The sequence below is a fragment of the Pteropus vampyrus genome, unplaced genomic scaffold (genome assembly GCF_000151845.1).
Source record: "Pteropus vampyrus isolate Shadow unplaced genomic scaffold, Pvam_2.0 Scaffold33, whole genome shotgun sequence".
In the NCBI taxonomy this organism is placed as follows: Eukaryota; Metazoa; Chordata; class Mammalia; order Chiroptera; family Pteropodidae; genus Pteropus; species Pteropus vampyrus.
Window position 1 is genome coordinate 7,717,097 of NW_011888814.1, and position 24,279 is coordinate 7,741,375.

Sequence of the window (24,279 nt, forward strand, 5' to 3'; positions counted from 1 at the left end):
CAACTGCATTTTGTTGCCTCCTTTGGGAAGTTGGTCTAGAAAAAGGTATTTTTCTCACTTTGAAAGAGCAATCAGAACTCAGTTTTTCGGAGTGGGCCCACTGACAGCCATTATTAGAGCACTCTGTGCCAAGACAGTGAGAGCTGTCGGCTATGCTTTTGCCAGGTTGGTTTTATGGCCACTCACCTGGTTTGTACCTGGGCTTCATTCATTTGCCCGTGACTCTCGGCCTCTCACTACTCAACTTTCCCCCTAATCATCGACTCTTTCCTTCTGACTTCATTTTTTGGGATTCCTGTTGTTTCGAAAGAACCCATGTAATATTTACTGATGTCAGGTAGCTGTGTGCGTCTGTGTCTGGCCTCAGCGGTAACTTCAGTGGAAAGGTTCTTGTGAGCCACACTTGACCTCAGAACCTGAGCATCCTTTGTATTGTTATCGTTCATCTTAACTTTTTCTGGTAAGAAAGAGGCTTACAATTTGCCTCTGCAGAAATTTGGGCATGCTAATGGCAAGGCATTAGGTTGGATTTGGGGGTGGGTGGGTTTACTTGTTATTGCTTGCAGAAGTTATTGTATAGTGTACTGAATATAAATCTTACAGAATTTTGTTCTGTGCTGACATTACCTCTCTGCTAGACTGCTGTGTTTCAGTTTGTCTAGGAGCTTGTTCTCTGCTGTATCAAAGATCTTTATGCGGTGATTCTCTCATAGATGTCTTCCTTTATCATTTCGACTGACAAGCAGACATTTAAGAGAATACACAGAGCCTAAAAGCTTCAATGGCATGGAAATGCAATTAATGTTTCAAGTACCCAGGTAAAACCTAATCAGGTCAGGTTTCATGTTTAACTTCATTTTTTTTTCCTGCTCTGAAGGCTGCTGTGTGAGAGATTAACAATCTAGACACTGTCCTCAGTGTCTCTGTGAGCAGGAGAAAGTTTTGGTCAAATGGTATATCTTGTCTTGGTGTTCTGTTGGAGCAGAGAATATGACATCCTGAGAGGAATTGGATTTTCTGGTGTAAAATGTTATAGAGAAATCTATCTCTCTGATTATGTGCTATGTTTTTAATTCCTATGCGCTTGACAATTTATAGATCTTATTGTTTAATTCTCACAAGATGGGTATCTAGGCAGGTGCTCCTCCCACTTTATAGACGAGAAAACTAAGATGCTGAGAGAATGGCAGAATGGCAGAATTTGTATGCAGTGCCAGGCTTCTTCTTGGGTCAGTGCTCTTTATACTGTCTTGGACTGCCACATGTGTCTTACTTTCTTGTCAGTCTCCACTAGTTCCTGAGATTGTGTTTGGCCAAGGTGATACACAAGAAAATTAGAAACAGTCGTGAGAAAAAGATTTATAGACCTTCAGGTATTAGGGACTAGAAGTTTTGGAAGAAGAGGTTTTCTAAAAACCCAACGTGGCATCGCTGACTTGGGTAATTCTCTGGCATCATTGTTCTCCTTGAAGAGCTTCGGGCGAAAGTGGGCTCTATTTCAGCTCTTTTGGCATTGGAGGCAGATTCAAATCTTATGTTTAATTTTCGTTTTTCCTCCTCAGATACCAATGGGGAAAACATTGCAGAGTCCCTGGTTGCAGAGGGCTTGGCCACCCGGAGAGAAGGCATGAGAGCTATTAAGTAAGTCTTCTGACCCTCTGACTTCCTTCTTTTCCACTGTGAGAGCGGCAGTCACTCGAGGGAGGTTGGGTCACCTCTACATTAACTTTGCTGCATTTTCATTCTGGCCCCTGCGTTAAATGGGTAACTTCTGGTGCTCTCTGGCTTTTAGGACATTGCTGCCCAGATGTGGATTATTCTAAGCTAGCAGGTTACTCAGCATTTGTTAGTGGCATTTAATAAGTATAAAACTCCTTTAAAAATAGGCTTTGAGACAAGGCAGCACTATTCTTAAGAGTCAACAGGCTGTGTCTTACACCTTAGGTTGTCTGTTCTGGAGTATTATCCTTCCATCCCAAAAGATCCATTGAGCACTTACTATGTGCCAGGTTGGAGCAGTGACCAGACTTAGTTTCTGCTAACATTTTAATGGGGAGATAGACGATAAACCAATACAAATAGATATACAGTATGTCATATGCAAGGAATAGTGCAATGAAAAAGTGGAATGAATAAATAGAATTCAAAGCAAAGTCTGCTGCTTAGAATCTAGTGAAACTGACAAGGGCTCAATGGTTCTGTTTTAAAGTCAGGGAAAATTTCTCTGTCCAAAGCCTTTTAAGTCTCTTTTAGTCTGTGGATCTGTAGGTACTTAATAAGTAGTAAGTCAGAATGTATTTGTTTAGCTAATGGCAGTGGGAACTTATTAGAAATGAGTGTTAGGTGTGTAAGCTTTATAGTTCATGTGTCATGTTCAAGTTCACCAGTGTTGGCTCTCAGTAGGATAGATCGCAGCTGGCTTTAATTAACACTTTAGTCTCCGAAAAGTGATATGCTACATCAGTAATTTGGAGGCTAAAGATGCTGTTTAAATCATTAAGTCCTTGTTTTATTAGATGACTGTTGTAGCTGAAGAAAAGGCTTTCGATAAACATTTGCATGGACTGTACCAATAACATACTGAACAAAGGCAAAAATGCACATTTTGCCTTCTTCCTGCCTTCATAGACTTGGGGTCCTCTTAGTCACCACATACTTCTGTGGTCCTTTCTACTTCAAATTGTTATTTGCTGGAGCCTGTAATCTAGGGTGTGAGCGTGTGGGAATTTGTTGAAGACATTTGTGTTAGGTGGGGTTTTTGGAAGTGTGCTGAAGTTGTATCTTAAGCACAGTTGCTGCCATGATTACCGTTGCACCGCTTTTTAGGAGTCCAGTTTGTAACCAGAATGAAGAATTTAAAAAAAGCCCATAGCAGTACTTACCATCTCAACAAAGAAATCTCCCTTGCCAGTTCTTTTTCTCCAAAGTTGTCTTGACTTAAAGCCTCATTTTCTCAGTTTTTATGATCGCTTCTCTCTCTTAAGCTACATTTTCCTGTTGGATTCTGGCTGTACTTTTAGATCCCTGAGGATGTGATTACCTTTTATTTGGATGGGTGGGGAGGGAAAGAGGTATCGAAGACTTTTGGTTTGAGAAATTGTAGGGCAGGGAACCCTGCTTTAGACATCCCTACTGATCAGGGTGGGAGATTCAGTTTCTGTATACAGCCGTTGATGATGTTGAGATTGTGGAACGGCCACGCAGTTCACTGTTCACTTCATTTGCTCAGGTGTGTGTGTGAGAGAGAACAGAGCCATTTATGGTGTTCTGTTTGTTTATCTGCTGACCTTCTGGCTGCTTTTGCATGTAGTTTGGTTTCCTGATGAAAGAAACATTTTCTTTCATCTAACATTTCGTCTAACATTTTCAAACTGCTTTTGCTTAGCTGGCTTTATTGAATGTGTAAGTAGTTTTGGGGTGACATTATCTGCGATAACAGTATTTGCTCTGCGTTCCTCAGCCCTGTTCTGTAGACAGCAGGGAGCAAGGGTGGTTCTTAGTCACTTTCCCTGTACTGTGTCCTGCTGAGCTCTGCCTGGATTCTACTTCCTGAATCTGGGATACTTAAATGAAGCTGTACTCCCTGGAGCGGCTTCCCTCTGAGCCACCAACTTGTTCTCTCGTAATCACTGATGATGGCAGTACTGAGATGTGTATTCTTTGGATCGTCTCATCAAATGCTGTGAAGATTGAATCTGTTGTTTGAGAGAACAAATTTGGAATCTGGAAGTTGTACTCATGGTGGTTTTCTGGTTATAGGCTTGGATCTGAAGCTGTTGGTCTGAAACATGCTTTGGTCTCTTCAAGGGGAGAAGATGCTGAAGAAACTCAGTCAGAGAAGAGCCTGATATTTCTATTGTGAACTCACTAACCACAAATGTTTATGTTTTACTTCCCAGTCCTGAGCAGAACCGGCTTTCTGAATGTGAGGAACAAGCGAAGGCAGCTAAGAAAGGGATGTGGAGTGAGGGGAATGGTTCACAAACTATCCGGGACCTCAAGTATACCATTGAGAACCCAAGGCATTTTGTGGACTCACACCACCAGAAGCCTGTCAATGGTGAGGTTGGTGGGCAAAGACAGATGCGGCTCAGCGTGATTTCTTCCTATTCGTTCTCAAGCTTCTTGTTTATAAAACCTAACCTACTTATTTAGTATCTGAGGGGAATTATTAAGGGTTATACGCCATGGTATTTTGGAAGAGAACTTGAGTCCAGTTCACGAGGGTCACATTAGATGTATTTTGCAGAGGTTAGTCCTTTGCTGGTATATAGGGTAGTAAATTGCTGGTATTTTTACACATTGGGGATCTTCCTGTTTTCTAAAAGATGGCCACTTAAACACCATCCCCGAAACTGAGGTAGAAACATGTATTCTTTATACATTAAACACACGCACTCATGCCCCTCCCCCCATTCTATATAGTTCTGGCCCTACTTTGAGACCTTATTAACACTGACTCAGTAAAATTAAATTATTACCAATCCTGAATTATTAAGTATTGTTTGCTGAGCATCTTGTACTAAGGTGAGCAACTTACCTTACTAATAACAAGGTTTAGATATGAGCCGTGAGGTCCCAGAAGGTTCAGAAGACAGAAGTCGGTCTGATCTATATTCCCCAGAAATAGTCTGTGGGAGAGTCTGTTGTGTGAATACTCATAATCTACCAGCGCTTTATCATTTCTCAGAGGGAGGCTTTCCTGAGGGTTTGGGGAGAGGAACTGTGTTCAGTGCAGTTTGATTGGGCATTGTTTATTCCCGGCACGAGTTTTCCTAATGACTTAGGCTGTTTATTCTGTCATGCAGCTATCATCGAGCACGTACGAGATGGCAGTGTGGTCAGGGCTCTGCTCCTCCCAGATTATTACCTGGTTACCGTCATGCTGTCAGGGATCAAGGTCAGACCATATATTGGCTACAGGGTGGGTTTAGGGCTTGTGGAAGTGTTCAGTTAGGTAGATTTTTCTACATGGGGACCTTGGATCGACTGTTTCTTTAGAGCATGGGCTATTAACATTGGCTAGAGTACTTTAAACATTGCAGTGGGACAATTCTAATTAGATCAGATAAGATTTTTTTAATGTTTTAAGTACTCAGGGTCTGTTTAGAGAGGGTTGTGCAGAGAAATTGTTGAAACCTGGAAGGGGGGCTGGGAAGCTCTGAAGTTTGCCGAGTATGGCTTACTATGAAAGATACATTTTGATTAAACACATACCAGGGATTTAAAGCTAGCTACTGGTGAATCTTTTCTTGGCAAAGGGGCGTTTTCAACTGTAATTACAATTCACTTCCCTGTGATAACATGAGTTTTATTTGCCTTACCAAGAAGTCTGAGATGATGCTATTTTCAGTTACTTTTTACTAGTATATTTTCAAAAGGGTGAAAGACATGATCCGAGACTTCTCCCAGTGTAGACTTGTTGGTTTGTGCTTTTTGGACAGTTCCGTGTGGTATGAGTGGGCCGAGCGCTCACATTTAGGCTGCGTTACTCACCCACCTTACTTTGCTGTAGTGCCCAACTTTTCGACGGGAAGCAGATGGCAGTGAAACACCAGAGCCTTTTGCTGCAGAGGCCAGATTTTTCACCGAGTCTCGACTGCTTCAGCGAGATGTTCAGATCATTCTGGAGAGCTGCCACAACCAGAACATTCTGGGCACTATCCTTCATCCAGTGAGTGTGCTGTCAAGACTGGGCTTTGTGGAGTTGGGGGTCCATTTGGGGTTTTGGTGAACTGTAATTTGCTTCTCTTTCTGTATTTAAGAGCCATTTAAATATCTTGGCAAGATTATCATCTACTGATTTTTGAGGCATTTTCAAGGGAGATATCAGTTATCTGATAGAATTGGACAAATCTGTACAACTCTGCACTTTTAGAAAATTAATCTCAAATGTTACTGGTTTTAAGGGGAAGAGGAACTCTATTGCTTATTTTCCCAAATGTTGGTCCTAGAGGTTGCACATAGGAAAGGTGAGATGTTGGCACATTGATTAGAAGCCACTGAAACTTGTAGAACAAGATTGGTGAGTTCGTATATAGGTCTAGAAGTTATCTATTTGGAGTATTGGTAGAACTATCGTGAGGAAATCTTTCTATGAAAAATTATCTTGTGTACGCCAGGCCTTATCTGTTTTCCTCCTAACTCTACTTTTGAACAGGAAATAGGTTCTTTACATTCTTACAATCAGGAGTTATACCCTACTGTACACTTTGGTAGATGGCTTGGACACGAAATGACCTTGTTTTTTAACACCCGAGTTTAAGTGGATTTTCATTATTGTAATCTGTACCCATTACAGAGTAAACTGCAGTTAGTTTTCCATCATGGCAGTGTGGAAGGCTGGGAGGCTTGGTTCACAATTTGCCAAGGTCATGTCTGATTCCTCTGGAGTGTTAGCTGTCTGCCTGTGCCCTGCCAGATGGCTCTGTGTCACAGCAGAATGTGAATTGTAATTCATTGGGCAAAATGTAGCTTAAGTTATTTCCTTACTCAGCTCGTTCTTCAGCTTTCCCTTTATGAAAAGGGGAGTAAGTGCTGATCTTAGGAAAGGAAATAATAAGGTGTAATCTCCACTAAAGATTAACACCCTCCTCTGCCCACAAGAAGAGCTATTGAAATGCCAATTCCATTCAATGCCACTAACATTTATCCTGTTCCTATTAAGTGAGGGTTACTGTGCTGTGTGTTGTGAGGATATGAAGCCAAGACTGTTGAGAGGAGTCACAGTGTGGCATCTCCCGTCTTAGGGCTGGTTTCTTAATGAGAGAATTGGCTCTACTTTTTTTCTTTTTGATGAACTTCAGACTAGATTGAGGCTATGTTAATTGTGTCATAGTCTAGAGAAATGAATTCTCTTGCCATAGAATCTAATCTGTGCCTGCCTTCTCATGTACCTTGTTTTTCAGAACGGCAATATCACAGAGCTCCTCCTGAAGGAAGGTTTTGCACGCTGTGTGGATTGGTCGATTGCAGTGTACACTCGGGGTGCAGAAAAGCTGAGGGCAGCTGAGAGGTAAGATCTGTCAAGGAAGCCTTCCAGCCAAGGCTCTTGTTGAGGATCTTTAGCGAAAGAAATATAGTGATCTTCTCTCTCCCATTGACATGAGTGTCTTATTTCAGTAAAGGATTAGGGAAATTGTAGGAGTCTGGGATCTCGTAAAGGAGTGTCTTACTCATAAGTCTTGAGGTTCAATCAAATTCAGTGGCATACAGTAAGGACCTAGATTTTCCCTCAGACATTATTCACCTGATTTGCTTTTTGTATGTTTTCAGGTCACTTTTTTCCAAGCCCCTCATTTAAATTTCAGGATTTAGATATTCGGGATGAAATAAACTTGAGGCTCATTTGAGGACTATGACATTGCTTACCAGCTACTCCCAAACAAGCAGACTGGAGCCAGGGATGTGATGGAAAGATAGAGCCTATGGTCCTAAAATAAGACCATGCAGTACTATTGTGATACCTAAGGCCCTAATTTTTTGAAAAGTATGTTTTAGTTATAAATACTAATGCAACTATAAGGTGCTTTTGTCATGTTTTCGGCTAAGTGTCTCATGGTTAAAGCAGATGTAGAAATAACTTATTTCCAGAAAAATGGTAGTGGATAACTCCAAAGATCGGTGGAGATTTCAAGTGTCAAGATCAAGTATTTTCGGGCATAGGGGTACCTCATTCATTTGATGGGGTAGATGAAAGAAAATGAAGCAGGTAGCAAGAGTAAACATGTTTTATAACCTCTAGAGGAGATTTATGGATTTTTCAGAGAGTGCTCATCATTATAAAACAGGTTTAGACCAAGGAATGCAAATCATATTTGATAATATGTGATTACTTGCCTGCTGTTTTGCGTGCTGAATTTGACTTGTTTGCATTGTTGGTAAATCTCTATTGACGAACTTAATGTATTTTACAACTACTACATGCTGCTTCGTCTTTTTCTCATTTTAGCACTTCTTCAAAAATAAAATTGCAGTACTGTTTTCAGAAATAATAATTCCTTCCCCCTACACATGTGTCCATTTATTTGTACATACTCGAGACAACTGTTCATTGATTTCTTTTTATTTTTAATCTTGCAAATATTCCATTTATTTCTCTTAGCCTGACTGAAAAAATATCTGCTGGGCTTAGTACTTTAGAAAATTTCTGCCAACGTGATTTTTAAACTTTTGTCAATGAACCTCTTATTGGAGTTTTGCCCATTTTTCTTACTCTTTAGATGCACTACAGTGACAATTATGTTCTTGTTTTTCCACATAGGATTCGGGTAGCTGATAACCTTTTCATAATTCAAAGGGAAATTGAGCAGGCCTGTGTTCTTAAAAAATATATATATTTGTTTATTGTATACATTCTTCTCTTTTAAAAGAATACTTGCTCTGTTTGTCATTCCAGTGCCTGCCATATAGTAGTCACTCAGGAGATACTGGATAAGCCAAAAAATTGCACACCTAGACCCAGTTTACCAGACATCGGGGTAGTTAGTTGCTTATACACCTTTTCTTCTGACTGTCATATGTTGTTCTGGTTTGACTGGTGGCCTTTCTCCTGGGTGCCTTGTCTATGAGGTAGGGTAAAATTCTGTACTGTTTGATTCCATGCTGATAGTGAATTCTCTTTGCTGGCCTAGTCTGTCTGAATGATTTGCATCCTTGCTTTGTTGTCAGGTTTGCCAAGGAGCGCAGGCTGAGAATATGGAGAGACTATGTGGCTCCTACTGCTAACTTGGACCAAAAGGACAAACAGTTTGTTGCCAAGGTGAGTTGTTCTCAGCATCTTGAGATGCATAGTGAATGTTGTCAGGCTAATGACAGTCCATCAAAAGCCGAAGCATTTCTATTTCAAGGCCAGTGGTGTGTGGATGTGTGTGCATGGTTGCGTGCCTGTGTATATTTATTATATGGGACTTAGACACCATAAGAACGTACAAATTTTTTTTTGCATGAATTTGTATAACTTCATTAGAAGTTCATGGGCTAAAGTTGTAGACATTACCACCTTGAAATACCTCTCATATTTAAGGGGTTCTTTTTGTCTGTGTTGCAAATGACATTCTCTTAGATTTCCTATGCCCAAGTGTATATGTCCTCAGGGTTCTTTCTGTTTTGGGACTCTTGTGGGTTTGAATTTTTTCTAATGTGATTTTTTTTTTTCTTTCCCTGAGAATTCTCCACTGATGTGTCCCGGGATGGATTTCTTTGACAAGAACTAGAGCTACTGAATAGATTGGTTCCAGCAGCAGTGCTGTAAAAGTTTTTTTCTTAGTTATAGGGTAACCTGTTGAGGGGTAGACCTGTTCTCCTAACTCCCAAATGCTGTAATATTTTCCAACTTAGTTTTACTTTTGGCAAGAGATGCCGGAAGTTTTGTCTTGATGGACTAAAAGTGGTTAAATACTGCTATCCTCAGAACGAGAGGTGGCTGTCCCAGATGTCACGTAACAGTTTAAGATGGTAAGCCACTAGGTGGCACTGTCAGCCTGAAAAATCCTGGAATGATTTATTTAAGAATGGTAAAATTTTAACAAAATCTGAGGAATTAGCTGAATTTCTTCACTTTCTTTATTGATGCCCAAAGCAATCGATCACAGAGTGCTCGAGTGGCCCCTTTCCCTCTTCCAATTAGGTGGTCTCCAAGCAGTAGTCAGGTTTCCTATAATCATGCTCTTTGGTGGCCATCAGCAGGGGTAGTCCCTTGTTAGATACTTCTCTGTGCATCTTCCCAGTCTGATGTAGACCAGAACGGATTCCTACTTCTTTTCTGTGTGAGGACTGTACTAGCTTGGAAAGTTGGATGTGGCTGTTGCTCCAAATTGGAACTTACTTGGTTGTGCTTATGTTGCCTGTAATCTGTTCTGTTTGAGGACTATAGCTGCACAATGGAGGGATGATCATTCACTCAACAAGGGAGGCAGGGCTTCCATTTTCACTACCATCACTTTGAGGGTCTGTAATATTAGTAATGTAGATGAAGCTTGGGAGGGTCTCATACCCTGTACTTGCTCTATCAGCCCTATCTCAGTTGAAAAAGAGTTTGTAGAGAAGCCTAGAAGGTTTTGAGGGTTTGGGGCCTTTGCTGATTGGGGAACTAAGGCATTGCTGAAGAAAGAAATTCCAAAGATTAGATGGTTGAGTCAGTATCTTTGTGTTTATCTTAAATATGATTTTATTGCTAACTAGAAAAGGGAGAGGTGGCTGTAGGAACATTTTCTCCGTTTTTAAAATCCAGGATCCCAGGATCTGGTTTTTGTTTTTGTTCTTTTCTGTTTAGATTTAAAACAATGAAGCTTTATTCATTATAATGCCAGAATAGAGGAGATTGCTTTTAAAAACCATCTGAAATGGTTTCTCCTGGAATATCTTAAACATAAAAACTTACAAACTCAGGCTTGCTTAGGGATTAGAGAGAAAAATATATTTGTGGGTAGATAAATGGTTTTAAAACTTTTTGATTTTGTAAGTTCTTCAGCATTTTTTTTGTTTTTAAGACAGGAAAACGTTAAAAAGAAGGAAAAACACATTACACGAAACTACTATGACACAGCTTTTCTTCTTTTTAAACGAAGTTGGTCATATTATCTATCACAGGGCTTGGCAAACTATGACCTGTGGCCCATCACTTGTTTTTGTATGGTCAGTGAGCTAAGAATAGGTTTTACATATAAAAAATGTTTTGTGGCACATGAAAATTACATGAAATCAAATTTCAATGTCATGGGTGAATTAGAATGTAGCCACCTGTTCATTTACATATTGCCCATAGCTGTTTTCGTGATGCAGTGGCAGAGGTGAATAGTTGTGAGAGACCGTATGGCCTGCAAAGCCTAAAATATTTGCTCTCTGGCCCTTTACAGATCTATACATACTCAAAGTGCCTTGATATGGTATAAAGAGCTTGCGCCAGAATGTAAATCAAGGTATTTCTTCTTTCATCAAGAAAACTTGCTACAGAGAAAATGTCAGCAGTGTTCTCAGTGATATAGTTGATTTATCTACAAGCTCCTTATCTCATTGCAGACTGCTATCTGCTTTTAGGTAGTACTGATCTGTGTTCTTTCGTATATAATTTTTAAGTTTGTAAGTTTGTATTTATAATATATGAAAATTTAAAGAACTCTATGGGCTTATTAAGAAATGAACTAGTTTATTTTTCTCTTCTTTGGGGCAGCCATTTTTAAGTCTTGGTAATCCATATCTCCAAATAAAATGTTTAAATTTTTAAGTTTTCCAGTTTTAGGCGTAACCCTTTTCCTTCACATCTTGGAAGATGATTTATTTTTTTCACTCATGCACACATATTCACATGGGTGTGCATGTAATCTTAACCTAGTCCTTCCAGTAGGACTATATCATAATTCTGGTTCAATTAATATTCAAAGTTTAGTTTGTAAATGCTAATCACCACTGAGCCATATAGTGTATTATGACTACTTTTCATTTCCTGCATTTTTTTTTTTTTTACCTGGAGTTAATAATGTTTAAAACTTATGTATATATCTTTAGTATACTTATTAATTTAACCCCTAGATGATTTAGATTCTACCTGCCTAAATCATCTCACAAGACATTGATTCAGTCTGTTGATTTTTAATCTTTTTTAACAGTACTTTCCAGGAGGCTTGTGACCTGTACCAATCTGGACTAGTTTTTCTTTTCCTCTGTTACAGAGTTGTCATCTTTGAATTTCTTTACCGTTATCTTATGGTTTTCTATCTCTGGGCTTGAACTACGTTTGCTGGATCCCATAACTGTTTCTTTCTGATTTACTGCTTTATTTTAGTGGCACTTATTCTCTAGCTTCTTGGGAAAAGAGTGCTTGGTAGGTAAATATTTTGAGGCCTTTCGTGTCTATTTTATAATTACACCGGATTGGTAGTTTAGCTGGGTATAGAATTTTGTTAGCCATTATTTTCCTTCAGAATTGTGAAGACATTGCTCCATTGTCATTTAGCTATTGGAGATTTTTGTTTGCTTGTTTTTAGAAACCATTCTGATTCCTCATCCTTATCTGATTTTTTTTTTTTGTAAACTCTTAGCAAATTCTTTTTTGATGCTGAAATTTCACAATGATGCACTTTGTTTATCCATGAATGAACATATTATGCTTTAATTTTTAATCCTCTATATCTGGGAACTTCAAATATTTTGTTGTTAATTTCCCTGCTCGCTCTCTATTTTCTAGAACTCCTGTTTGGATGTTTGACTTTGTGGACTGGTCTTCTAATTTTTTTTCCTCTTATTTGCCATCTCTTTGTCTTTTGTTTTTTCTGTATTTCTTCATAATAACTTTTTATCTCTTCTGTTATTTTATTTCATTTACGATACTGTACTTTAATTTCTAAGAACTTTTCTTATCCTCTGAATGTTTTATTACTATTAAAAAATAATATCTAATACTTGTTACAGAGATGAATATTATCTATTAGCTCTCTGAGGAATTTGTTATAATCTTTCAAAAATTTTCTTCTAATAGTCTGTGTTCTTCAAGTTGTGTTTCATTTTCTTTGGTTATTTTTGACCCTTTTTTTCATATAAGAGGCTTTCCTCAGCTAACTGGTGATGCTTAGTTGTCTCTAAGAATAAGCTACTGAACACTGGGTTAGAAGAAGCAACCTTATGTATGGGGTTTAGTGAATACATCTTGAAATCCAGGTGCTTCTTACATAATTTTTAAACCATTCTTAGTTTTTGGCCCCATTTGAATTTTGGCCCTGATTTTGCAATTTCTTAGTCTTGATGGTTGGGAGAAGTCTGTAGTATAAATCAGATTGGTTATTGTGTTTTCTCACTGCTAGCTCAGGAGTTAGCTTTTGTGAGTCTGGAGACTGTTATCATTCATACATCTGCTTTCTAGCTTCCGAAGTTTCATTGCTGTATCCTTTTCTCTCATTAATCTTTGTCCTTTTGGGCTATGACAAAAAAAATAAAATAAAATAAATTATTTTTGTTTAGAGATACTTAGAGAGGGACTGAAAGCAAATGTTTGAGCTTGCTTTAGTTTGTTTATAATGCTCCGCTCCATTGTAAGGCTGCATCATAATTTATTTAGCCAGTTCCCAGTAGGTTGGTATTCACATAGTTTATAATTTTTTCCATTACTTAGAAAATGGAGTAAATCTCTGTGTAAATGGTAATTATTTCCTTAGAAATGTTTTGGAGTGTATTTGCCAAAAAGCTCTCCAGAAATGTTAACCAGTGTATACCCCTATGTGTATTCATCTTCTAATATGTTGTAGAACAGAGGATGACCAAGATTTTCTTAAAGGCCATATTGTAAATAACTTAGGCTTTGTGTGTCATATAGTTTCTGTTGCAACTACTCAACTCTGCCACTGTAGCAAGAAAAAGAAACAGCTATAGACAATGTGAATGAATGCAGGTGGCTGTATTTCAATTAAACTTTATTTACAGCAGTAGGCAGTGGGCTGGATGGCCGTAGGACCATAGTTTGCTAATCTCTCTTGTAGAGTACAGGATATCAACATTAAATTTAAAAAGAAAAATGACTTGTGTTTTTTTTCATAACCTAGAACCCAACTGCAGTTTTATAGTCGTTTTACCTGATTTAAAATGTCTATTGATGCCGAGGAAACCTAAAAAGGTCCTAAGATGCCCTGGCCTTCATGAACATAGTCTGACAGTCCTACAGGTTTTTGCTGAAGGATTCTGTTCTGAGGCTCATGTGACTTTAAGGCCTGAACAGATAGTGCTTCTCTCTTCAGCTGTCACCCTGTCTCCTAGGAATTGATTTCACAGGGAACAGCTAAATAAAGCCCACAAAAGATGACCTGTGAACTCTAACCTATAGTGTCTGACCTCTGAGACACTATAGGTGATTTCTGGAATTGTGCAGTGCCGTAGATCAGACTGTTGGCCAAGCATCTCTCTGCTGAGAAATTTGAAAGCCAGCAAAGTATTCTCTTGATGCATGTGGCCCACTGAAAAACTGCTTTACATTCTCTGCTTGAACAGCTTCACTTCTTAAGGAAGGAAAGGCAAGGGAGGGCTCTCCTTGTCTCTCCAGGTTAGCAGAGAAGCATGTTCCCTTCACAGCGATTAACTGAGCATGCTTGAGACTTTTGTGCCTGTCGTGGCTTGCCAGTTTCCTGCTTGCTTTCCCTGTGGCGTTTTAGCTGATCTGTGCTGTTTGTAGCCATATGGTCCCCTGAGCACGTGGCTTCGCTTCCCTCTCCCTGCTGCTAGATGCTTGGGCCTTGCAGGTCTCACAGGCCTGAATAACATGGGGGGTAGTGGTGGCGAGGAGTGGCAGCATGTCCTCAGGAGGTGGAGACTTCTCACTGCCCTGCCTGGTTAGAGGACGTAGTTCTCTCTACCAGTCGATAGCTTAAATAGAACCCTGAAAGAGGTGCTTTGAGAAGATTCAAAGAATGGGAAGTGATTTCTGCTCTCAAGGAGCTTACCCTCTAGGGCTTTGTGGGAGAGATTATCCTCAGTAGTTAACTGTCTAGTATTAGTGGCCATGTCCAATTTTGGAGGTCAGGTTATAAGCTGTCCATGGACACCTTAGATTCTATTACTACTTATTTGGTTTGGCCCTGATTATTTTTTGTTATGCTTCTGGTCACAGCTTTGAATGGAGTTCATTATTATGTCTCTCTGAGATGGTCTGTAAACAAGGATACTTAACATTTTTGGCATTATCTAGACTTTTCCATTATATTCCCATTTAGTAGTGTGGAGAGAACAAAAAAATACTAGCTACTTCCTTGACTTTTGTCATAGGGCTTTCTGATGAAAAAGAAATATGGGTGATTGTCTGCCTAGGAAAATGACCTTTGTTGTACCAAAAAGAAATTAAGACTTGGTTTCTAGCTTAAGTTAGCAAACTGATTGACAATAACAAAATTATTGAATTAGAAAAGATTTGCAAAAAATATTTACCTGGATTTTTAAATCGAGATTTTATTTTTTAGAACAACAGACTTACAGAAACATTGGGTAGTGCGCAGAGTTTCCACATTAACTCCCCCTCCCCCCCGTTTTCCCTGTTATCTGAATGAGTGTGGCATTCATGTCACATGTGTCATATATACACATGAATACATGTATATGTACTCACCATTGATTATAATCAGCGTGCCAGTACTGATATGTTACTATTAACTAAAGTCCACACTTTTGTCAGATTTCCTTAGTTTTTCCCTAATGTCTGCTTTGTGTTCCAGAATCTTATCCTCAATAGCATGTTAAATGTAGTTGCCATGTGTCATCAGGCTCTTATTGGTTGTGGCAGTTTCTCAGACTTTCGTCGCTTTTGATGACCTGACAGTTTTGAGGAATACTGGTCAAGTGTTTTGTAGGATGCCCCTCTTTGAGAATTTGTCTGATGTCTGGTTTCCTTTGAAGTACCAATTATCATGTCCAGTCTATTTGATCATGCTTTGGTGCCTAGAGGTATTTGCATCAGGAAATTGTTGTGCTTAATATTTTGTCGAGGACACAGGGTGGCAGCTATACTTTTCTGGAGGATGGAGAAGAGACTATGTAGTGACTCCGGGCTATTACTGGAATAGTTGTGGTATACTCCTTATTTCACCTACTTTTCGTATTGCTTCAATAGCATTTCCAGGATTAGCCTTGGGACGAATAGACATAGCATACAGACTTCAGGAGCAGAAGAAGCAGCTCGATGTTATGATCCAAGAGAGTAGAAAGGGAGTTTGGTGTCTCATTCCCAGTGGTTTCACCAAAGGCACTCCCTGCTGGTGCCCAGAGAAGCCCCTTTTGGGTTCTGGTCTTTTTATTTCTATCTGGTGCTGATCATTTAGTTAGCTTTGGAAGTATTGGTAGTTGTGTCTGAGGAGCTATTCTGAGGCTCAGGAGATTGTTTGTAAGCTCTTTCTGTCCATTTTATATGTACTGCAGGGTTTTAAGAAGCTGAACAACAGCAGCCCTTTGCCACCCAGTGAGCCCTGTAGATGGGCTCTGCAGATGGAGAATGTGGCAGGAGGCCAGAGATGGGGATGGATGTCCTTTGCCCCTGACAGCTCTCTGCACTTCTCTTGACTTGTGGTGGCCCTTAGCCTACACTCATCATCATTAAACCACTCATTTTTCCTTTTACAATTGGCTTCAAGTGATGGAGAAGGAATTGGATTTGTGGCATGTATTTTGAGTCCAGCTAGTGACTCTTTTCATTGTAGATTTCTGCTCCTGTGCCTTAGGTTATCTCCTGGAGTGTGTGGTATAGTGGGTGTGTGGGGGGTGGATTGAATAGGAATCTGTAGCTTGTGGAGAAAGTGAGCGATGCGGGCAAACTTAGAATTATCCTGATGAAAAGCACCATAAGAAATATCACTGTTATAAATATGGTCTATAACGGTGCTGATGAGCAGGCTTTGGATCGTAATCCACTCTGCATTTTACTTATTGCACAGTACGTGACTAGAACCACTATTTTATCGCCTCTTCCACGTCTCGGCTCCGGAGCTGCTTGTTCTCCGGACAGTAATGACATAATTTACAAAGGAATAAAAAGTCATAAATCCCCCTTAAGTACACATACGCGGACACACACACATGCACTCACCATACACCCCTTCACCAGAAAGGTAAACCTCGTTAGCTGGCAGCCTCAGAGTGCGCAGTTCTTGAAGAGGAGGTTTCTAATCAGGGAGATGCCGAGCAGAGTCTGCTGCTGAGGCCCGAAATTTACAGCTCCAAGAATCCATTCGCTGCTGCTGCTGCTGCTAACGCATTATAGGGAATGACGAATACCAGTAACTTGTCACAGGGGTATGCTTAGATCTTCACATTTTATGATCAAGGGGTGAAGGTGTGAGCACTGTGATACTTTCCTTGGTTTTATTTCTCTTTGAGCATGACTAGGGAGTGGAGAATGCCTAGATATTTCTCATGTCTCGATTATAGGAATCTCTCTTTTTAGCAATTGACAATTTAATGAGTTAAGTTTTGGTATGAGAGGAATGTGTGGCTCTGTCCATCATTGAGATTTAGGAACTACTGTGATGCGCATGCATTTGAGATTCCTGGCAATACCCCAGTATCATTTGGGCAGTGGTCCTGTACTTCTGAGGGAGGAGTAGTATTGCCTTGCTTTACTAGCTATTTTGCTGGTATGGCTTTGTGGAACTTTTGAATAGCATGTATCATGGATACCTCACCCTCGGAATGTTTTGTCTTCCATTTTATAATTCTTTTCTTTTTTCCCAAATGTGGGATTTTAAAGGATAGAGAGATCATCATTTATCTTTTTGGTCAGTTGTCCAAGCCACTACTGGTGTCTTTATGGAATGAGAGGGAGATTCTATTACGATGGATGTTTTTACTTGGCATTAATGTCTAGATGGTGATGGGAATAAGATGCACACTTTTTCATTCAGTTATTGAATCTGTATTTTTGGTTATATCTCCTGGACTGTTTTTAAGTTCTATACTCAGGGACATGTTTTTGTGGTTGGGCTGGTGTAAGGGGCACTTTGATTTGGAGGGTCCTCTGCCTTTTGGTACCACCCACATACCATGGTAACCAGCCTTTGAACTTGACTTGGTCCTGGTGTAACTACAGACCATGCTCTTGATTACCTTTGGACTTCGCCAGGTTTTTCTGGCCAGGTGAGTTTTGGGTTCTGGCTGTTTGGATTTTAGTGTTTAGCCTTTGCGAATCTCAGATCAGTCGAAAAGGTTATAGCAGAATGGCTGTGGTTCTTGGAGACTGGCTTTTTGCTGATTTCAGGGTCGCAACTTAATCTTATGTAGAGTGGAAAATTAGAAACTGATGGGAGGAGGACGAAGACGGTAAAGGGGGCCAAATATACGGTAATGGAAGGAAACCAGACTTCGGGTGGTGAGCACACATTGAGTATATATGGATGTCTTACTATAATGTTGTACACCTGAAATTTATGTAATGTTATTAACCAGTGTTAACCCAATAAATTTAATTTAAAATCCCCTCCACCCCTGCAGTCTGCTCAGTTGTTTCTCATACTTTCATTATTTTCGGTCACTAGCCTGGTTTTCGGTACCCGGCTTCCGTTACTTATGCTGGTAAAACCCAGGGATTTCTCCCACCCACCAGCTGTAGTCGGCCTTCCATGGACTTACAGCTTGATTCCACTATTATCTTTTTTTCATCCATTCTGTTTGATGGCACTTTCCTCCTGTTATTTCCTGTTATGTATAATTTCTTACTTATTTTTGCTTTTTGCCGGTTCTTCAGCTTGTCCCTTAAATCACTCTTTTTGGGATGTGGTTGGCTGGTTCTTTTAGAGGATTGCCATTTTCAGAGGAGTCTGCAGGTAAATAGGTATATTTCTTCTCAAAGATCTCAAGCCTTCCAGGGAATAGTTAGCGAGGGCTCTTTTAGCCATAGCAAAGGAGAGTCTAACTCTTTTTGTGTCATGTGTAAAAGAGGGAGATTTTGGGAGTCTGCCCTCACTGGCAGCAGACCCTGTAGTTTGTTTGACTGCCTGTTGGCTTCTGATAGAGCCTGATTGAAGCCTAGAAGAGTTGGTTTTGATTCTGCAGATGAAGTGGATGGTGACACTATTTTGTAATCAATTTTAGCCTTACAGCAGTGTTGCTTGCAAAAATAAAAATAAAAACAAAAACCCCCAAAACCACCAGGTTCTGAATATAATTTGGTGAACTGTAGACTGCTGGCCCAATTATGGGTTCTAGTTATGACCCTGATGTGATCCATCCTGGTTTCGATGGAATTTTTTTTCTGTGCACCTCAGTGGAGTGTTCTGAAAACCTCTACAGAGGAGTATTTGTGCTTTTGCTTTTTGAGTAGATATCCTTGTAAGTTATCCCAGACTGGGAGTTTTATCCCAGACTGGAAGTGAATCATTTTCAGCTGAGAGTGCGGTCCAGTGGCACTGATTTGGAGTTCTGAAACAAAGATGTCCATAGTAGTGCTTTGGAAAGGCAGCTTTCAGAGTAGTTGAAATAATGTTTTAGCAATTTAATGTTTCTGCCTGTGAGATTAACATCTCCTTTCCCACGCTGAGATGACAATTCTTTTTGCCCTTCACTTGCCTTTGATTTTTCTGCTCTCTATTGGGTATCCTATTTTGGTTCTTTCTCATCTCGTGCTGGTATCTTCTAATCCAGCCCTTGCCTCTTTTCCTAGATTCACATTGAGATAGGGATTTTGATTTCATTATAGAGCCTGTTTCCAGGAAAATCTTCTCTAACAGGTAGAGACTGGATTTCCAGTTCGTAAGTTTTGTAGTTAACTACATGTCTTGGTCAGGCCAAAAGATAAAAAAGATTGACCATCTTTATGAATGATAGACTCTGCTCATTGAAAAATCATAATCAGGTCTTCGGGGACTGGCTTTCTTCAACATTATCACTCCATGAAGGATGATATTGGGTCTACCCCAAGTGGCTATTGATCTTACTTTTCTCCCTGTAACTAGAGTGGGCCTTGTTCTTTAGCATGTGTGCTACAATATTTGGGCCATCGAAGCAGGTCTGATCATTTTTGCCTTCTTGTCAACAGGTGATGCAGGTGCTGAATGCTGATGCCATTGTCGTGAAGCTGAACTCTGGCGACTACAAGACCATCCACCTGTCCAGCATCCGACCGCCAAGGCTGGAGGGAGAAAACACACAGGTGAGATTAGGGAAGCAACAGAGAATTAATTAAATATGGTACAGATTTAACTAAGGACAAAGCATTTTAAATCTCCAAAGTATCATTTCCTAATATTTGAAGCCCTAGCAGCTGTTAATGGGCAGGCCTCGGTTTCTCCTGAATCGCACCCACTGCTCTACTGCATTTGGATGGGCACTGCTGGCATTCCTCCCTTGGAAATTTAGAGGAATTAAGGTTGGGATATGCGAGGTGGTAAATGAATTTTATTTATTAAGGAGATCTTATTTCTCTGAAAATGAGAAAGTTGAAGGTCCATATCTCACATGCTGGTAGTAGGGCCTGTTTCTACTGATCATTTTGATATGCTAGTTCCATATGTTTTTACTCTAGGAAGAAATGAATCTTGATATATATATTCTCTGGGGTCACCTACTCATCACTTGTAATTATTAGTTATACCGTATTTTGCTGTTTGTTGGGTCTTCTGGCAGTATAAGTGCTTCTCTAACCAATGTGTATGATTTGAATATGTAAATTTTGAGAAATTATACCTAGGGTTAAAAAACTACAAGAGTTGGTAGTCTGCAGGCAGTTTTGTTTTAAATTTTATGATCGTTTCATTTCCATTGTCATGAGAGGTTGGTAATAGAGATTGAGGCCGAACTTTTTGTTTGGTTTTATCTTGTTGTTACAGACATCTTTCCAACTCCTGTTTTTGCCCTCTGATAAAGTGTGTAACTGTGGCGACTCGTCACAAAACTGGGTCCTCCGTGAGATCCAGTAACACAGGAAAGTATTAGGATGGTTTTCAGAAATTAAACAGCTAGGTTGAAGTTAATGCTATCTTCTTTTAAAATTTATTTCTTTTGTAGTTCTCAAGAGGTGAAATTTGCTTTTCTTATGTTTTGCACGTACACATGTCTTGTTGCATTCACAAGTTGAAATTCATGCCCTGTTTTCATTTGCATGAGAGTTTACAGACAGCCCATAAGAGTAAAATAAAAATAATCATGATTGTCTTTTGAATCAGATCGTGCATAAGAAACACATACAGGATGGGTTCTTTGAATATTGGGCCAATCAGTTCATTCTCTCTCTCTTTCCCCCATAGAGGAAACAATTTAATGCAGCAAACAGTATTGTGGTAAGGTTGAGAATTTAAATGCATGAAAGCCTAGAGATGCCAAAATAAGGTTCTCCGAGTAACTGTAGCTCTGCCTCATTGCACAGAGTAAATATACATCTCCAATTTTATCAGTATTGGGAGTAGTCCACAATTCTGCATGTGTCATGCAGTTGGAATTAAGATTCCCACAGCAACCACAACTTTGAATTTCTTGATCGTTAATTTCTGTGCCTCCATCATCAGCCAAAAGCATTATGTTAATGTAGACTCTATAGCCGAATTTTAAGCAGTTTTTAGGGGGGTTGGGAGTGTTAATGGCTTAGGTAAAATGATAGCAGGTTTATTGGCGGTAAGAACTAAACTATTACTGAGGATTTTGTTTGCTTCCAGGATTTTTTAGGAACTCCTCATGGGGTAATGGATGGATTTCCTTTAGCCTAGTGGATAGATGGGAAGTTGTTGGAATATATGTCCTTATTTAGGCAGGATACTGTTTATAGAATTCCTTGTTCTTTACTCCATGGTAGGTTATCTTTCTCTTTTGTTTAAATTTCTGTTCATTCCTGAGATCTTACTCCATTTTAAGAAAGTTCTAAGTAAGGCTTAGCTCTAAGTCTTCACCATATGGCTTTTGAGTGAAACGAGAAACAATTTCTCTTATTCATTAAACTCTTGGAAGATTTGTTATGTGAGGGGGTCACATAACAAGTAAGTTCAATAAGTTAATGTAATACATCTTGAGCACATGTATATTTTACACTTGGAACACATCTTAATTTGTTCTAGCATATTTCTAGGGTTCAGTAGCAGCATATGGGTTCTGGCTACTGTAGTGGACAGCACAGGTTTAGAAATTCAAATGAATGGGTTTGTCATCATTGATAAATATTTACTCGGGGCCACTTTGCACCAGGCACTATGCTGGGCATGCAGCCAGGGAATAAACCAAACTCGCATGGAACGCTAAAGTCTACTAGGGAAAGTACACGAGTCATTTAATGTATGTTATGAAAGAAGAGATTAGAACTTATGAGAATGCATAATCTGGAAGGGCTCCTTTGAAGAAGTGACATTTAAGGTCTGCCTGAAGGGTGATGTGAAGTTAGCTAGGTAAAAAGTGGGAGAAGATAGTATCTGACTGAGATGGCAGCAATGACAAGAATTGGGCGAGTTTGGGGATAGGGAATATCCGCACGGCCGCTGTGGATGGTGCATGAATGGGATGATGCCTGTGTGATACAAAATATAGGCAGGCCCAGGTTCTGCTTGTCCTGTGAACATCTCAGGATGCTCGTGAAGAGAGAATATGGGGCGTACGATAAACTGCAAATAATTTAGTATGATTGGAATAGAGAGGATAGTTAACACTAGGGAGTAGTAAGAAATGGGCGTGGGAGTTAGGCACGGGCCACGTGTTGAAAATGTGTGCCGTGCTTTTAGATTTTATCTTGAAGAATTTTAAACCAGGGAGTGGTACATTTGGATTTGAGTACTCTTGTGTTGGTGGCTTGCATTTACAAACCATGGAAGTAATTTGCATTTATAAGAGAAGATAACACTAGAGGAAAACTGATTTGCGGCAAGGAGTTCTGGCGTTTCTTTTGGGAAGCCTCGTAAGCCTCAAGTGACCAAAGACCCAGGGGCGAATGGTGCGATAAATGAGAACTTGCCAGTGGAGCTCTAGCAGTCTCTTTTTATACTGAAGAATTCGGAGTTCTTTCCTTTCTACTTAAAGAATTTCATAGAACTCTTACAATGGGTGGAAGATTCTGCTCTATGCTTATCTGAAAGTTACTAGAGATTTATACTACAGATGTAGGACCAAAAATCACCTGGGGATCCCAGTGAGGCTGTACTGTGTATATAACGACTGGGCAAGCAGGCATCCATCTCCTTGGAGTTCTTGGTTCCTAGTGTTCTTTACTGTATACCAACTGTTTGTATACAAGGGGAATCCAGGCACGTACTCAAGGCGTAGATGTCGGGACCAGGAGCTCTGTTAGCTCATATGGCACCCTCCTACAAATTAGAGAAGGTTGCCCCTTCCTCTAGGCAGCCTTGTGTCGGGGCACATGGCTTGGCAAATAGAATTTCAGCTCCAATTCAGTCTCTGTCTCCTTGGCCAGGTGCCCTTATGCGGAGCACAAAGTGCACAAAAATATGTGGCTCTCCTAGTTAGAATAGGGCTGTTAGACTTTCCAGTGAAAACGTTGAGGGCGTGTTTAGGAATTGGGGGATGGTCTTGTAGTTGCAGAAACATGGAGTGCTAAGGATTATTCAGAGAGCATGATGGACTGTGGAGGGCTGTGAACACTCAGGAGATTGCCCTCTAAGTTTTGGATACTTCCTGGGGGGTCATTGGCTTTGAAATGGAGAAAAAGATAACTCGACAGCTTATGGTATTGGGGCTCTTTCTAAACAAAAGAACAGAGTGGGAGAAGGTACAGTAAGGAACTGGAGGAGTAGGTTAAGAGGGTAAGTCTTTGCTGGAGCTTCTTCAAAGGCAGACAGATGGCGTCCAGTGACTCCTGCTGCGGGCTAGGCCCCCTTGTATGCTCCTAAATGATGAGCCAATGGTGCTTGCCCTTCAAGTAAGGAAGGGGAGATTCTTTGAATATTTATCTTCTCCAAACCCTAAAAACTCTAATGACCTGTCATCAACTAATACAGATCTTCCGAGACATCTATATGTTGTGGGGATAATAGGGCAAATTAAATTTTCCCTTTTTGTACACAGAGACAAACTCATTTCTCTTAAATTATACGTGAGGCAGGAAGGTTTTGCCAAAGGCTGACTGTGTGCTTCCACTCCCCACTTTTGGTTACTTTCTAATTGCAGCCAGAGGAAGGGCTCTGGACTAAACAGCGCTATCAGAGACACTGTTTTCACCTTAGGCAGCTGCTGTCCAGTAGTACCCTGGAACTCCGGCTCCTCGGATTTGGTTAGATTTTGATTTGTTGCCTAAACATATGACAGTTAAAAGCAAGTGCGCATAGTAGTTCCCACAGAAAGATGACAATTGGATGTCTGATGCTGCTGATTCTATTTCTGTGGCCTGTCCTTCCAGATTATTCAGTGCTAATTCTGTGCCTGCTCCTTGGAGATGTTAACTCCTTCAGGTCGAGAGCCGTTTTGGACGCTGTCGTGTGTGCATCTATGGTGCAGGCTCCCTCAGTACCCACAGTGGATTGGTTCAGGGCCTCTTACAGATCCCAGAATCCAGGGATGCTGAAGTCCCTTATATAAAATGGTGTAGTATTTGCATATAACCTAAGCACATGCTCCTGTGTACTTTAAATTACCTCTAGATTACTTATAATACCAATACAATGTAAATGCCATGTAAATAGTTATTATACTGTATTGATTAGGGAATAACATAAAAAGCCTGTACATGTTCAGTACAGGTGCAACCATCATAGGCCTAACTACACAGTGTACGTCAGCAAAAACATAACATTTTTCTTTTCCTGAATATTTTGATCTGTGGTTGGTTGAATCCACAGATGTGGAACCCACATCTTGGATGCGGAGGACCAACTGTGTAGTTGGTTTTTATCC

General features: G+C 40.1%; 1 protein-coding gene across 2 annotated transcripts in view; it reads left to right on the forward strand.

Moving 5' to 3' along the window:
* Nucleotides 1–24,279, forward strand: part of SND1 (staphylococcal nuclease and tudor domain containing 1) — a 417,018-nt gene that overhangs the window by 37,522 nt on the left and 355,217 nt on the right. For both annotated transcript variants that reach the window (XM_023528894.1, XM_023528893.1), the window contains exons 4-10: nucleotides 1,563–1,641; nucleotides 3,900–4,060; nucleotides 4,809–4,900; nucleotides 5,516–5,674; nucleotides 6,909–7,015; nucleotides 8,671–8,761; nucleotides 19,496–19,609. In XM_023528894.1, coding sequence (XP_023384662.1) covers nucleotides 1,563–1,641; nucleotides 3,900–4,060; nucleotides 4,809–4,900; nucleotides 5,516–5,674; nucleotides 6,909–7,015; nucleotides 8,671–8,761; nucleotides 19,496–19,609 — 803 coding nt within the window. The remainder of the gene's footprint in view (nucleotides 1–1,562; nucleotides 1,642–3,899; nucleotides 4,061–4,808; nucleotides 4,901–5,515; nucleotides 5,675–6,908; nucleotides 7,016–8,670; nucleotides 8,762–19,495; nucleotides 19,610–24,279) is intronic.